Here is a 16,303-nt window from a genome sequence, read left to right as displayed (position 1 = left end):
CTCAGCTCAAACCGGTTGGCGCTCATATTGTCTCACTCTGCACCAGGAAACTGCCGGCCGGTTGCTGAGACGTTTCCTGTGCTTTGTCTCAGTAATGTCACGATATCTTGAACTGCACGTTGATAGATCACATTCGTGAGTTCCTAGTGTTATGTATACCAAACAAACGTAGGGATGAATTGATTACACTACGTTTACCTGCATTTTGTGGAATAACAACATTCTAACAATGATACAAGTAAATACCTATTTGTATAGATAAGTACCTTCGTTTAATTTATGATCTTAACATAGGTTCTCTTCACATATAAAGTAGGTCACCCAATGTTAATAGAAAAAGAAGAAACTGAATAGGAACAATATAAGTAAGAAGTTAGGTACCTACTTAATTAAAAATATCTACGTTTGTCCGGAAATTAAACGCATTTAATACATGTATAAAAAACGAGACTCGTGGCTCTGCGATTACTGTACAAACAAGGAAATATTGTGAGTTATTAAAAACTGGCGCGCTGACGTAATTCTACCACACTAACTAGCACTTCCGCGTGCCCTAAGCAGGCTCACTCGTATAATAATCCCATTCCAATGTTCCTTCATATTACAAAATATTTTTCTACGACAAGTGCTCCAGTCGTGGGGCGTCGTCCGTCAACGCCAATCTACCCCGATAACGGTTTGCGGAAACAGTGCTCGTACGTTTAGTTAAAAATGGGACTTGGTCTGGCTCCCGAAGTTTTATCTCAATGTGTGAGGTGGCGAGGGGCGAGCGGGAGGCGGGAGGGGAGTGGATGGCGCGCGTCCGTCCGCCCGCGCCTCCACCGCATCATCAGTCCGCGTCGGAGAGTTGCCCGCGACGCTTGTCTGCGAGCCCGATCCCTCAGATACGCTGCTGGTTTACGGCGTGCCGTAACACGACACGTTTGGAGGGACTGCCGCTGCTTCGCGTGTGCCTGGTGCTCTGTGAACACTGGATTCTGTGCTACTAGTGTTGTGACGATGTACATGTGCTGATTTTGTCAAGTTTCGATCTACCTATAGGATTTTGACGACGCAACCAGTTCCGGATCAGCTCAGCCGGTAAGTAGCGGTGCTTATCGCAGACCACGCTATCGCGGACTCACGCATTTCCGACCGCGCCCGATAAGGCAACTGAATGTACAGTCTACAGTACCTAGAGATACGAACTCCAAAACTGTTAGCAAATTAATCTTCAAAATATTATATTGTTAATGAAGAAACTCACTTTGCACGTGCATCACGCATAAATTGAAACATTATCATTATGCATACCCACCTACATACTTATATCATTCTTTAGGTGCCTGATAAAACGAAAACGAAGTTATAAAAAATGAGCTACTGGCAATCGATGTAAACAAAACCTGGCAACCTGGATCAACAAATAGGTTTAACATAACCCCACACGGTGCTAATTATCTAATTAAAAACAACTGTCTATCGGGTCACTAGGACCTACGCAACAAATGATAATAGTTATAAGGTATATACCTATTATTTGTTAAAGATTTTGTTCATCAGAATAACAGAATTTAATAAACAAAACACTAATAATTTACTACGCCACTGTCTGAGGGCGCTACAGATATAGTTTACCTGGGCCCCGAAAAATTCATTTCAATTTCTATACCTTCTGCGAACGGTCTTAGAATGTCTTCCACACGGAAACAAAATATTGTTATATTAACTTTGCCTTCCAAATAAAACGCTCAATATGGAACAAGATCGCTACATCCGTCACCGTCGCTGATTTCTTCAAACCGACTTACAAAAGTCTGGGTTATCGAATTTTGATAACCTGTCAGACTTGCCATATGTGTAGATATTAACTAAAATTTAGGATCTACCGCTCTAAATCCTTTTAAACCACTTTTATCAACGCAGTTTAGGGAATAAACCTTTCTAACTCTACAATCCAAGGAGAGGGTTTAAAAAATACCGGAATAAGCAAGCGCAAGTTGAAATGGTAAAATATCGGATCCATCGACACATTTACCACAGTAAATTATGTAATACGACTTATCGATATTTTACGAAGAAGGTTGTTAATAAAACAAATAAAATAACACGAAACAAATATCGATTTGAATAACTTGCTTATGTAACGACTATATAGTTCAATCCTTTCGCGACTCCGTACTATACTGTTAACTTTGATAATTCTGCACCGTTGCTGGCGAAATAAAATTCGGGAAATCCACTTTAGCTTCAAAAACAAGAAAGACAAGTAGTATCAGTTTACAAGATAATAATGGCAGATAAGAAGATGCCTTCAGTAAGATAAGAAACTGAAACTACAAATGAGTTCGAAATGACAACACCGTAGCGCCACCTATTATCAAGTAGCAACATTCTTTGTTAACGGTAATAGATACGTGATGTTATTTTGATGATCTAAGCCGAACCTGTTGCACTGTGAAAGCATGATGTAAGAAGATCTATCATCGTATAAGATTTATTTAAAAGGAAATTTTATGTTGTTTCAGACAGTCGTGATGAAAGTTGTCAGTCTTCAACTGCCTTCAGGGCCTAGTATGGAGCGGTTACCGCTACCATTTAGCCCTACCGAGTTACTTTGGCGGTACCCTTTACCGTGGGCCCCTCCGCCACCCTCACCGCTCGGTGATGCCAAGGCTCAGCTACCGGCGGGTCTTCCCCCAGAACCGAGATTATGGACAAGAGAAGATGTCGCAGTTTTCTTAAAATGGTGCGAACGAGAATTCGATTTGCCGAATTTTGATATGGATCTCTTCCAAATGAACGGTAAATAACAACAATACTCACTATATTTGTATGGATATTTAACGAGATAAGAACGATTTGTAAAAAGAAATGTATTTGTCTTTCAGGTAAAGCATTATGCCTTCTGACAAAAACCGATTTGGGCGAGCGCTGTCCTGGCGCTGGTGACGTATTACATAATGTGCTGCAAATGTTAGTACGTGATGCTGCATTGCTGGGAAGAGTTCCCTCGTCTCCAGTGACACCCACAGCGCGTGCCGCACCGTACCCACCTTCCCCACATTCACACCCGCCTACTCCAACATGGGCCGTCGACGGCTTTCATCATTTCCATAGCGCTGCTGCAGCGGCTGCCCAACCCAACTCCGTAACTTTAAGTCCAGCTCCATCAGTAGATAGTTCGGGAAGCCCTCAAAGAGGAGAAGCAGTTAACTATGCACCAAATTATGCACCATCTATGCCAGCCAATACACAGGCTGCAAGTTCAGGAAGCAATCACTCTGATTCCGATGAAGAAGCTCAATTCGCACCACCTCCACGATCTCCTAAAGAAGCGCCATTGGCAAGCCCTGCGCCACAGCCTCACCCAGCGCCACAACACTCACATTATCGTGCTCAACACAGAGAATTCTTCCCGAACGATATGCCAGAGTCAAATACAAGTGAGTCTATCATATTTTTTATATATAGCGACATTAATGTCAGAAAATACATTAATAATAAGGAACAATGAACAAATTGTAATACTAATTATTGTATTGTTTCCAGATGGAAGATTGCTTTGGGACTTCCTGCAACAGCTGTTAAATGATCCTTCACAGCGGTACACAAACTACATTGCTTGGAAAAATAGAGAAACGGGGGTGTTTAAAATTGTTGATCCAGCTGGTCTGGCCAAACTGTGGGGAATTCAAAAAAATCATTTGTCCATGAATTACGACAAGATGTCACGTGCATTAAGATACTACTACCGTGTCAATATTCTGCGAAAAGTGCAAGGAGAAAGACATTGCTACCAGTAAGTAGAGCTAAAAATAAAAATTGATCAAATTAGACACATTTTTTAATATACCTTGACACTTATTGTTATTTATCATTGCAGGTTTTTAAGGAATCCAACTGAACTGAAGAACATCAAAAACATTTCGCTGCTACGACAGCAAATGAGTCCAACGAGAGTTGTGGCTCAAGCGGTTGTAAAAACAGAAATGAAAGAAGAACGTTGTGAAGAAGAACCTGTTGACGAAGATATGCCTACTGACTTGAGTATGGCAGCGTCTGAGCCGTGGCGGAAACGTGCGCGGCCAGACCCTAACCCAGTGCCGCCGCCGCATGACAAACATCACATAAGTGCTCTCATCGGCGACAACATGATGATGAAACAAGAATACACCACTGAACATTATGCACTCAACCTCAAAAGTGAAAAATGTGAACAATGATTACAAAAGACTATTAATGTGGGACACTCGTTAGTGCAAAACGCATTTTCTGCATATCCATTATGCAATCAGCTCCACCCACTAAAATTCTAGTCAAACTCCTCTCAGAAAGGATATTTAAGTCTTCCTCTAAAAATATAATCGTACTTGATGAACAAGCACTGAGAGTACTTTGACAGATTTAGGATGGTCATTGGAGTTTAACAGGGTATGGACCTTAATTATGCCTTTGTGCCAAGTGATTTTTATACCTAATAGTGTCAATTATCTATCTAAATAGTTAGCAAAAAGGGACAAGAGTTTATTCGTGTTAAAGTCATAGAAATTATTATAGATTTGTGCAATGGACTATCACTTACGTAACTGTTGACTGAGATCTACCAGTTACAGAAGATTGTTGCCAAAACTCTGTATCTATCCATAATATGTTATGTGCGTAGTTCGCACTCGATTAATGCATTTGCGTAATTTAATTAGTTTTATGCGTGTTTTATATTTTTTGTTTAGATTTGCTGAAAAGAGAAGATATAATCCGAAAGAACTAAAAGGGTTAAAATTTTAAGAATACTATCATAAATAATGTATGTAACGTCTTCCATTCGTTCTTTTTGGCAAACCTTCAATTGTAGCAAGTGAAATTTAACTATAACATCTACCACATCAATGCGAAATTTAATCGTATTTGGCAGCTTCGAAATTATAGTTATGTTTTGGGTTTTTAAAGAAATATATTAAATCTTATTACTATTTATTGAAAAGACAATAAAATGTCAAATATTTTGAAAAATGCCTTGAAATCAATAAGAAACACACCCACTGTGATAAAATAAAGTGGTAGACATATAGTACGATAGGGATTTACTCAAAGATTTCCAGCTACAATTTTCTGTGATCTCTTTTATCAATGTAGGTAGGTAGGTAGTTAGTTAGATGTTATGAAGTAAAGATGTCTTTGTAAATATAAATATAGTTCTTAATTAAGTAAGTAGAATAAGTAACTGACTGTAAAGAGAGTGTATGTATGATTTGTAAAACAAAGTGGAGCTTTATCAAAGTACCTAGTATATCAGTAAGTTCTATTACAACTGAGTTTGTATTTTTACATTTATTTGTATTTGGTATGGATGCCAATATTTCCAGCTTGATGTACACAATAAAATAAACATGGAGTTTCACATTTAAATATTGTGTCGAGATTTATTATTATAACTTAAAATAAATGAGAAATAATATTATGTCTTATAAAGTCATTTATTTCTATCGATTTCGTATTTCCAAGGTAAGAATCAAGATAATCTACCTACTGGTTTTTAAGGCTTATGTTTAACTGATCACCAGATATAGTAACAAATAGCAGACAAAAATAGTAAATGATCACCAAAATGAAACTCGCATTTTAATGTAAAACTATAACCAAAGTTTTAACACTTTTCTATCCTATTTAAGTGAAATTACTCCAAAATAAATCATGCGTAAGCCAAAAATAGTAAATGATCACCAAAATTAAACCACCATTTTAATGTAAGATTATAACCAAAGTTTTTAAATTCTGCTATCCTATTTAAGCAAAATGAGTCCAAATAAATCATTGTTATCCCAAAAGTAGTAAATGATCATCAAAATTATACTAGCGTTTTAATATAAAATGATAATCAAAGTTTTTACATCTTGCTATCCTGTTTAAGTGTTAAACTGACTCCAAAAAAATAAGTTCGGCCTGATACAATTAATGTAATAAGATTATGGGGACCCTTTTCCTGCACTAGGGTGGAAAATTGTCTATTGCATGCCTCTAACTAAACAGTGCGATAAGAGTGTGTTTTCGAGGGAGTGTATTGAGAAACACATTCTTCTTCTTTCTCCTGCCCTGTTCCCAATTTTACTTGGGATCGGTGCAATATGTCATTTTCTTCCATTTTCCCCTGTCACTCGTCATACTGACACTCACGCATGCATTGCAAGCCGGACACATAACTTAATATGGCATCTTTATACTTTATTTGGTAATAAGCCTACATTTTATGGCAATCACAGTGACTTATTTAGGCAAAAATAATACATTAATTTGGTCGTCAAGAGTTGGTGATCATTTACTAAATTTGGTGGTCGAATACAATTTAAAGTGAAGTCGTGACTAAAATAGACTAAAAATGTAATAGTACCACTATTACATTTTTATACTATTACATTTTTAGACTTTATTTTTCTGGTGTTCAGTAGATATTTCTGGTTACAAAACTAAGGGTATCAAAGCATTTTATGGTGGTCATTATATTTGTTCCCGTTTTTTAACACCAATACAGACCTGCCTGGATAAGCCTTTATCAAAGATTAGAAAAGGCCATGTGACTCTTCCAATGAAGGTCAACCAAAGTTGACGATATTTAACACTACTCACTCGCCCCTAATAGTTTCCGTGACAGAACCTAATAATTTAACAAGCATTTAGTAATGGAACCTTCTTTGCGCTCCCGTACAGCCCATTCCTCGAGGAAGCCTTAGTAGGGATGGGCTATCGCAGACCGACAGATTTTTCTAATTTGACCTGGAATCTCTAAAATTTGCGTCCAATCAATCAAATAATTCGTATTTAGCAAAATTAAATTTATCATTTTAGAGTAGGTGCAACAAAATCATTAGGTACTTAAATTAAATGACTCAAAAGTAAAACAAAAATCACTAACTACTGGTCCTGATAGTACTTAAATTACACCATCCTTGAAGTAACCTATCTTTATCAAAAATATAGGTAATAATCATTTTTCTACCCAACTCTGGGTTATGGGTAGTCGGTAATCAAACCCTAAGGAATTAGTTTACCTATGATTAGGGCTGCCATCTCGAATTTCGCCAAACCCGGACAAACATTAAAAAAACCCGGACATTTTGTAATCCATTTACGATTAACATATACTTAAATTCAATGAGGTGCTTCCTTACATGAAGTGTCCGGGTTTTCCCCGGACACTTCTTGAAACCCCGCCCGGACGGCCCCCGGACGGCCTCCAAACGAGGACAAATCCGGGGAAACCCGGACGGATGGCAGCCCTATGATGCATATCAAAATGTTGTTAGTTCCTAAACCCCGTGCATTTGGAGTATGTCGCCATTGAGTATAAGAAATTATCTATCAAATGAGGCGCTTCAGATGACACTAGGTTCAACTCTGTTGGAGGATGTTTTGAGGCATCGTCCTTTAAAACAATGCTTTCGATCGATTACAAAATAACCACGACTAGCTTTTAAATAAATTTTGTTGTTGATGTGTCTTCAAGCACAATAAGAAATTAGTTATCAAGAATAGAGAGAATCAAAAAGCGCTCTGGATTCGTAATATTTGTAACATTCCTGGTAGATACTTTGACTGTATTATTTAAAAGTAATTTTAACTTATTGATTTATTGTTTTAATATTTAAGTATTCGAAATTTTGACCCTATGACTGGCGAAAGATCTAATTGGATACATTGTTGTACTACCAAAAAATAAAAATTGATGCAATGATCCAATGTTACTTGTTTTTTTTTTAAGAATAGTTTGACACAGGTGGGTGTGACAAGTGGGTCTGACTCAATGGTAACAAACCCACATATAGGTTTCAGTAGTGAGAACAATTAGGCAATGAAAAAGTTTGGTGAATCTAAGTATGGTATAAATTCACCATACTTTTATTTATTCAAGCTATCTGCCAATGAATGGAATGTCACAAATATTATGAATCTAGTACATAGTAAAGCCCAACTTTTTGCAGTCACTGAACATTGCAGGATTTGCATAGTTTTGTGAAAACTGTTAAATATGTCTAAGGTGTAAGTAAGTACATTACATGTCCTGCGTGTTTCCTACATCACCTACATGAATATGATTAAAGAACTGTTGGAACTAGCAATCTACATATACATATATCAATACTGCATATAGTCATACTTTTTTATTAGACCGAACAAAAGGAAGAATATTAATTAAGCACATATTGCTACTCTTAAAAAAAACACCTATATTAAGTGATATTAATTAACTTCTTTATTCATCTATCAAACTACTCTTAAATTGTACTTAAACATAACAGTTAGAAACAATATTTTCTTCATGAACTTTCTTCTGGTGGAGCATTTTGGAAAAATACCACATCATCTGCTATTATTGTGGAAGCAGATCTTACTTGTCCATCATCCATTTTAATTTCTCCATAAGACAATTTACCAGTTATATAAACTCTATGACCTTTCTTCAAGTATTTGTATACTGTATCCCTGAGGCCAGGTTTAAAAATACTTATTCTGTGCCAGTCAGTTCTTTGCAGTATATCGCCAGATTCATATTTGTAGCTGTAATGAGTGGCAAGTGGAAAGTTTATCACTGGATGTTCCTCCGAACCTCGCTTTTGTGGATCAGCACCAACTCTGCCCAGCAAGGTAACTTGATTTATTGCTGGAAAAACAAGAGTTTTGTGGATTTTAATTATGCAATACAGAGTTTCTATTTCATTTTTTTTTCTTTAATAAACATGTTTATCTTTGCCAGTACTTACTTTTTTCAGATTTTTGAGAATTGTGTCTCAGTAGGGTTTGTTGAAATCCAGAAACATTCCGCAAAATATTTGGTATCTGCAATACAACATATTTAGACCTTATAGCAATAGATTTATCGTAGGTAACTCATTAAAATGCGAATGTGGGTTCGTTTGTTTTAAACGTTTTGCAGAAATGATGAAATTGGGTATGGAATCTTTTATATTGAATTCACGAAAAAAGGACGCGAGTGAAACAGTTTAACATAAATAATTACTCACCAAACTTTAAACTTCGCAAAAGCGGTAAGTAATATACTTAGAACGTTAAAAAAACATGAATACGCAGTTTAGAAATTAGACGAATGCTACTATCACATTGAAAATGATTATTCATCGTGATACACCATCAAAAGAAGCAAACTGGTAAATCTAAAGCATCATTGCAAAATCTGTAAGTACTTATCAAATCGGTTTATACTCGATGACCGGTAAATCATGCACGTTACAATGGATAGGAAAATGTTACTCACCCTGAGCGAAGGTAACATGATGACGATTTATAAAACCTAAATAGAAATAAAAATTATTGTTCGCAACGTTTCAAATATTCCAAAATGTTAAAACACAATACTAGTTAAATTATAACCCCTATTGCTTTTTTTTTTCAGTATGTGTACTTGACACATTTGACAGGTATGTTTGAATAATAGAATATAATTGACACTTGACATGTGCGTGTGACACTTGGTTTCGTTTATTCCTATCTTCCTATTCCACCGTTTACGATAGGATGTAATTTTTGAGGGGAAATCGTAATATGACAACTATGAATAAAATACTTACCCATTTCGTAATAATATGGGATTTTCTTTATCATTATTTTCCCAGCTGATGACTAGATGTCGCTGACCTAGGGACGTAGCGTAGATGCAAGAAACCGGACGGAACGCCATATCTTATTAACGGCTTAAAATTTTATGTCGTATAACGAAACGTTTCTGTCTTCAAAATTTAAAAAAAATGAAAATAGGGTGTAAAAATGGATTAAAAGAAGAAAAGAAGTCAGTCAGATTATTATCCGAATGTCCCAAGAGATTTTAAAAACAATTTATCCATCCAGAAATCTGAATTTCTTAGGTCTCGCCTCAAAAGTCTAGGTGCAATGTTTTGTTCGGTTCGGTTAAAATTTGTCAGAATGAAGTACAAATGAATCGTTTATGTTAAACAGATAATATTGGTTTATTCACTAGTAAACTACTTACAGCCAGTTTCTTCATCAAAAGTTAAAGCCAAAGTAAAAGTCAAAGTAATGTCTAAGGTTAAGGTAACGGTTAAATTCAATTTTTTTATGAATTTTGCTGTCACTTTAGCCTTGAAAAAACGAATTTGACCGTTACTTTTACTTTAGACATTATTTTAACTTTAACTTTTGATGAAGAAACTGGCCGTTAGTACAACAAGGTACAACGCCATCTAGACTTTTTTGTTTTTTTTTTTTTAATTCTCAAAAAGAAAACCTCTCATTATAGTTTGATCTTATAGCAACTCGGGAAAGGACGATGGGCGTTTTGGTACCCTGTCCAACAGTGTTGATTCTAGTACCATTGCGTAGGTCTTGGCAAGCCAAAAAATGTTTACTATGACGACTAGTCCCAATTCCTTGTCCATTTCGCGTGACATCGACTAATGATGATGATGTCCTCCTAGCCGATTATCGGCTACGGCGGCTGTTCTCATGTAAGGAGATTAGCCAACTACGCAGGACATATTATAGTGCACGAGCATTTGCGCAGATACAGGTGCACTCACTATTCCTTAACTCTCATAGCCCGATGGGACGGTAATCCGACACGACCGGAGAGAGATCAGGCGCAGGACCGACATTTACGTGCTCTCCGATGCACGGGTGTATCAATCACCAGCTTCCAGGCTCCGGGCTGCTTTGTGAAAGTCTTCTAAAACCCACAAGGCGATTTCGGCCCGACTCGGGAATCGAACCCGAGACCTCGTGCTTAGCAGCCGCACTTGCGACAGCTAGACCAACGAGGCAGTTGACATCGACATCGACTAATAGAATGTATAATGTTCATAAATCATCAACGTAGATGTAGTTCTTAAATCCAACTGTATTGAATAAAAACTGGTAAAGTAACAAAAAAACAAGAATTTGGCCTTCTTACAATGTTTGCCTGCCCACTGCATTATGCCCTTTGCAGTTCACGCAGAATATAGCTTATGTATTTGATGAAAGTCTTTCAATATTTACAATCAATTAATGTTTAATGATTATCGTGTTTTAATAACAGGTTTTTTTTTTATTTCATATAATGTGTAGGTACATGGAAGCCAGTATGTTTAAAGATAGTATGTAACTAAAATGATTAGTTGTGTTTTCAGAAATGTTTTGAACTTTTGTCAAATCAGATGACGATTGTGTTTCCGTAGTATGACTCCATAGACTATTACAACCTTTAGATTATAATAGAGTGTATCTCAAACAATTTAAGATGTCTATTAACTGAGTTTAAAATTATTATACTGACGACATATGCCTCTTAATGAATTTGCATATATGGATGACATACTTGTTTCTATGTCGATTTAATTTTTATCGTTACTCTGATCGGACAGCTAATTGAGGCAAGCCCCATAGTTTTTATTATTGTTCACGTAAATACCTTTCTAATGATATATCATACGTTACTGTTGGAGCGGGTACCAAATCCCATACAAAGTGCCCATTGTCCTTTGGCCTAATGTCATCATTCTCAACTCATCCTAAGCCATCCTAACACCTATAATGCAAACGGAATTCGGCTTTGCAAGTCACTGCCGGGGGCCCATGAGCGAAGGCGAAGACAGATTGCCGGGAATTGACAGGGTGTCGCCGTGGACGGACACGTCTGAGAGGACATCATCATTCTCATCAGCGGAGCATCTTTCCAAAAAATATATTCTATATTTCTATTATTTTTCCAGAAGTTGGTGTTGTTTTTTTGTTTGCAAACAAGTTTTACGGTTTTTTAGAAACTAAATGTTACCACACTAAATTAAAACACCATGTATACCAACTTAACAAGATAAATGCTCTTACGACTTGCGTCGTTCATCTCGGAATGACAGTTGTTTTGTGGTTATAAAGATAGATAGAAAATTCTATCTCTATCTCTTCAACCACCACCATACGCAATCCGGGAAGAGTTGTTGCCTGTGAAGGATGCCTTCAGCTGCGAATGCAAAGTCTGAGAAACCAGCCTCTTCGGAGGCTTTGGATAATTCTCCAATACGACAAATTATGACAATTATTGAACACAAAATCCGTAATTTGGAGAAAAGAAAGGTATGTACTTAGCTACTATAAACAGTTACTAGCGGTTTTAATTAGTAAGAGTAACTATTTTATCTTAGCTATTGTTCGTGTGATGTTTTTGATGAACACGCAATGCCTAAAACTGCTTAATTTTTGCCCGCTCACAGCGTAAAATATTGCCGCAGACTTGACGCCATTTTCACACATGTGCTCATGCTATGTTGACGATACAATACCATGACGCCCTAAAGTTTACATTTTACAAGGATATCAGTAGCGGCCACTTTCAGCATTAGCAATATTATGAAGTAGTTTTAATTACTGAATTTTATACTATGTTGTATACTATTCATAACAAACTAAACAAATCAGACAACAGTATCTTATCTTAGTTTATATAAATATTTAAACTTAGTTTATGTTTTGAATTTTTAGTCATTCATAGCTGCAAGTGCCCTAATTATAACTTAATATTAATTACAATTACTAATAGTTCTATATTATTATATAGTTACTCAGGAAATATATTTTACTGTTGTTACTTTTAAGTGGAACTCAAAATTTTAAAATATTGTAGAACACATTCATGATATTGTATATGGATCATAAATCAGAATAACTTAAATGATTAATGTAAGGTCCATCATTAGTATTTTAGATTGTATATAAAGTTTGACATATTATTATGTATGCTCATGCTATGTTCGTGTCACATATCTTTTGGTTATTTTATTACAGAGCAAGCTAACATCATATAGAGACTTGCAAAAAGCTGGAAAAGAACTCAACAGCGATCAAAAAGTAGCAGTTGCTAAATATGATGAGGTTGCTCAAACCCTGGAATTTGCGAGAGACCTATCAAAGCAAGTAACATCAATAGCTACTTCTGCAGAACGTGAAGCTAAAAAACAAGCAAAAAAGGTACCAATTTAGTGTGTATACCCAACTTATTTTTGAATTCAAGTAATTCCATTTCTAATCATGGTTTTGTAGAAAATACAAAATAACACATAAACCTAGATGGGCACACGCCTCTTATTTAATATTCGAAATTTAATTTACAGTAATCTGAACTGAATAGAAAGTATTCATTATGTTACAAAATATTCTTATATAGGATGCATGGGTGCGGTATGCAGCAGAAACAAGTAAAATCCGAGAGGTCTTACTTGTTTTGGACTGCCTGAACCAAATGGGAAATACGGAAGCCAGAAATGACTTTCTGAATGGAACCAATGGCGCAGTGAAGCTCACTGAAGAGGATCTGAAAATTTTGGATGATCTGTAAGTGATATTCTAAGATTTTTTTCTTAATTTCATCTGCATTGAGTTGCCTACTCTATATGCAGATAAAAGTCATGTTCCAACAAAAACATCAGTAACAGTTTTTAATTTTGCTAATTTCACTGAAAAAAATGTAAAAATAAATATTTCAGGTATCCTGAAGTGACCCCCAAACACGAAGTGAATGAGGAAGGCCAACCTGGATTCCATATCCATACCACAAAAGCTGCTGAACATCTGTATGCTATAATAGATGGGAAGCCTAAGGAAATATTAGGCACCACTTATACTCATATCAAGGAGATTGTTAGTGCAGTGCATGAATGTGGCTACTTTGACCGTTCAGCAGATATTGTAGTATCGGAAGTTGAAGAGAGTCATGTTGTGCCTGAAGCTGAGCCTGTGGAAGTAGTGGATAATGAGGTGGAGCCCGAGGTGGCGGCGGCGTACCCGCCCGGCGCACTGCCCGTGCCGCCTGCGCCCGCTGTCGTTCCCGCGCCTGCCTATCCGCTCAGGCCGCTGCCGCCCATCACATTGCAGGAAGTCGAACATGCATACTTTGCCCAGCAATATCCTCAACAGAGACCGATTGCTGAGGTTATTGGATCTCAGAACTTCTTCTTTCTGCAAGAGTCTGAAATTGACAGTCCCGTCGGCACACCACAACCCCCGGTCATAGCTAATCAGCCGTCGCCACCTGCGCCGATTCCTTCGCAGACTTTCACAAACCAGCATTTCGTACAACTACCGGGCGGGCGCGTGGCCGAGCCCGGCACGCTGCCGATGCCGCCGCAGCCGCACTTCCCGCCGCACCCCGAGCACGCGGGCTTCGCGCCCGGCGTGGCGCTGGCGGGCGTGCCGGCCGGCCACGCGCTGGTGGCGCCGCTGCCGCATGTGCCCGCCATGCCGGCGCCGCCGCCCAACCCGCAGCCCGCCCCGCTCGCCATCGACGACTGCCCGGTCTCTGCATCTGCAGATGATAAAAATGAAGATGAAGTCAAGGAGAGTGGAAGTCCCGAACGCGATGATGGTGGAGATCGGAAAATTCACGGACAAGGTGATGGCCAAGCTAGGTACCGACGATTTGGACGCGGTGGTGGTGGTGGCGGCGGCAGAGGTGCTCCAAACGGTCACCGAGGTCGCGGAGCATTCCAGAACAGACAAGGTGGTGAGGGATACCGTGGAAGGCACCCTGGTGACTATCAGGGGAGGTCCGGTAAAGATGGCTACCAGAACAGGCAGTACGACGGATATCAAAACAGACATGGTAAAGACGGATATCAAGGTCGCGGAGGTGACGACCGCGACGGATATTATGGCAATGGTGACACTGGTGATAGCCACCAACAAAATGAAAATGGTGGTCGCGACAGATACAATGATAACCAGAGCTACCAGGGCGGCTTCAAGGGTCGCGGCAGAGGGGGTCCTCGTGGCGGAGTTCGCGGCGCGACGCGGCCTCCTCGTCCGCAGTACACCCGTAAACCCGAAAAAGTTGAATAGTTCTTGTGGATCTCGACGGTATTGTTGCATTAGCGACTTTACCACGATAAAAATGTATTAATATGACGGACAAATTCATTCGTGGAAGGCAGATTTCACCGGCAACAACGCGCTGTGGTTAACAAACGAGAGATTATGGTATAAAAATAAATAAAAAAATAATAAAAAAAAAGTAAAATATTAAAACTTGAAACTGAATAAAAAATAAGTTACTTGAGTTTAGATGTATGATATATGCAGTTATTAATACTTACGTACTTGTATAAGTTATGTCACGCAAGTGACTAGTGATGCGGTACGAGAGGCCGCTCGTGGCCGCCGTCAGTCGCTCAGTACCTCGTGCGTGCCTCGTCCTCGTGATAATATAAGTACAGGAGATGTGCACACAACTGACTAAACACTGTCAACTGGGACCTTTTTCCAAATCACATTGATCTTTGTACTTTTAATACAGTTGATTTAAAATAGTAATTATAAATGTGTTAAGATATTATATACATATTTGTTTCTCATAAAACATCAAAGTTATTATAAAGCTTTCATCTCAATTACATTATAATTTTGCTACTATTCCTGCGCAACTTTTTTGAGTTTTGTTTTTGATTATATTGGAATTGAACTGGTATGCGATACCTAATACTTATACCTGTTGACATTTTATGAGTTAAGAAACAGAACTGGCCATATCACATTAATTATGTAGTTAACTGGAATAAGTTCCAATCTGTTCGTAAATAGCTCTACTTGATTTTGCTTGTAATTATTTATCTTTCAAATAGAGCTATTGTCGTCAAGTTGATTGATGTTTGTGGTATTTGGTTCCCCTGAAATATTTTTGTTTGTCTTGTCCAGGCTTTTTACATATTCCTTACATTGTTCTCAATAGAGGCTGTGTGCAAGCAAATTAAAAGTATTCTATAAAATTATGACCAGTTTTATTTTATAATCACCCCAGCCAGCCATACTCAACCTTTTTTTATAGGGCTACAAAGACATAGGTAGTGCGAGCGCAGCGAGCCGATTTTTTCTGTTTGATGACTTATCCTAGAACCGGCGAGTAGGCATTTCGTTGGCACCCGGGGCTGATCCTGATGGGCCAATCCCAATTTTTTGTTATATTTTAGAACTCAAAACAAATATGACTTAAAATGTAGCCCAAACGTAGATAACTCTTTGTTGGTGTTGGCGCCTGTGAGTTAAAATTTTGGGATTTAGAGTAGTACCATAAATAGAAACTAGAAGTTACTTTCTTATTAATAAAAGGATTTAAAAACGACGCTACCTTTTTGCTAGGGTAGACAAAAAAATGTTGAAAAATAAAAAAAAACTATAAAGTGAAGCAAGCCCGAAAAAGCTTTTTTGAGATTTGGATCACTAAAAGTCCTTAACATATATAATAAAAGGCGACTGTGAAGTGAAGAAGCCGCGAGCGAAGGGAGCGCGAATTTTTTTGAGTATTGGGACATGAAATTAAAAGTAGCTATATGTG

The 16,303-nt window shown here is 37.8% G+C and overlaps 3 protein-coding genes across 3 annotated transcripts; 2 read left to right on the top strand and 1 right to left on the bottom strand.

The window, feature by feature from the left end:
- Window positions 1–817: 817 nt before the first annotated feature.
- On the top strand, window positions 818–5,447 carry LOC124632361 (ets DNA-binding protein pokkuri). The gene is made up of 5 exons (XM_047167176.1): window positions 818–1,080; window positions 2,508–2,784; window positions 2,871–3,425; window positions 3,532–3,781; window positions 3,866–5,447. The coding sequence occupies exons 2-5, from the start codon at window positions 2,517–2,519 to the stop codon at window positions 4,203–4,205; spliced, it is 1,413 nt and encodes a 470-aa protein (XP_047023132.1). The 5' UTR covers window positions 818–1,080; window positions 2,508–2,516; the 3' UTR covers window positions 4,206–5,447.
- A 2,757-nt stretch (window positions 5,448–8,204) lies between these two features.
- LOC124632718 (single-stranded DNA-binding protein, mitochondrial) lies at window positions 8,205–9,435 on the bottom strand. The gene is made up of 3 exons (XM_047167669.1): window positions 9,248–9,435; window positions 8,736–8,811; window positions 8,205–8,635 (listed from the first exon to the last, which is right to left on the bottom strand). Exons 1-3 carry the CDS (start codon window positions 9,263–9,265, stop codon window positions 8,292–8,294), a joined length of 438 nt encoding a protein of 145 aa, XP_047023625.1. The 5' UTR covers window positions 9,266–9,435; the 3' UTR covers window positions 8,205–8,291.
- A 2,386-nt stretch (window positions 9,436–11,821) lies between these two features.
- LOC124632369 (caprin homolog) lies at window positions 11,822–15,737 on the top strand. The gene is made up of 4 exons (XM_047167187.1): window positions 11,822–12,057; window positions 12,766–12,948; window positions 13,145–13,311; window positions 13,464–15,737. The coding sequence occupies exons 1-4, from the start codon at window positions 11,935–11,937 to the stop codon at window positions 14,812–14,814; spliced, it is 1,824 nt and encodes a 607-aa protein (XP_047023143.1). The 5' UTR covers window positions 11,822–11,934; the 3' UTR covers window positions 14,815–15,737.
- Window positions 15,738–16,303: the final 566 nt, after the last annotated feature.

This window comes from Helicoverpa zea, chromosome 8, assembly GCF_022581195.2.
Source record: "Helicoverpa zea isolate HzStark_Cry1AcR chromosome 8, ilHelZeax1.1, whole genome shotgun sequence".
Lineage (NCBI taxonomy): Eukaryota > Metazoa > Arthropoda > Insecta > Lepidoptera > Noctuidae > Helicoverpa > Helicoverpa zea.
The sequence above is the reverse complement of the archived record's forward strand: the minus strand, read 5'-3'. Positions and strand labels throughout refer to the sequence as shown.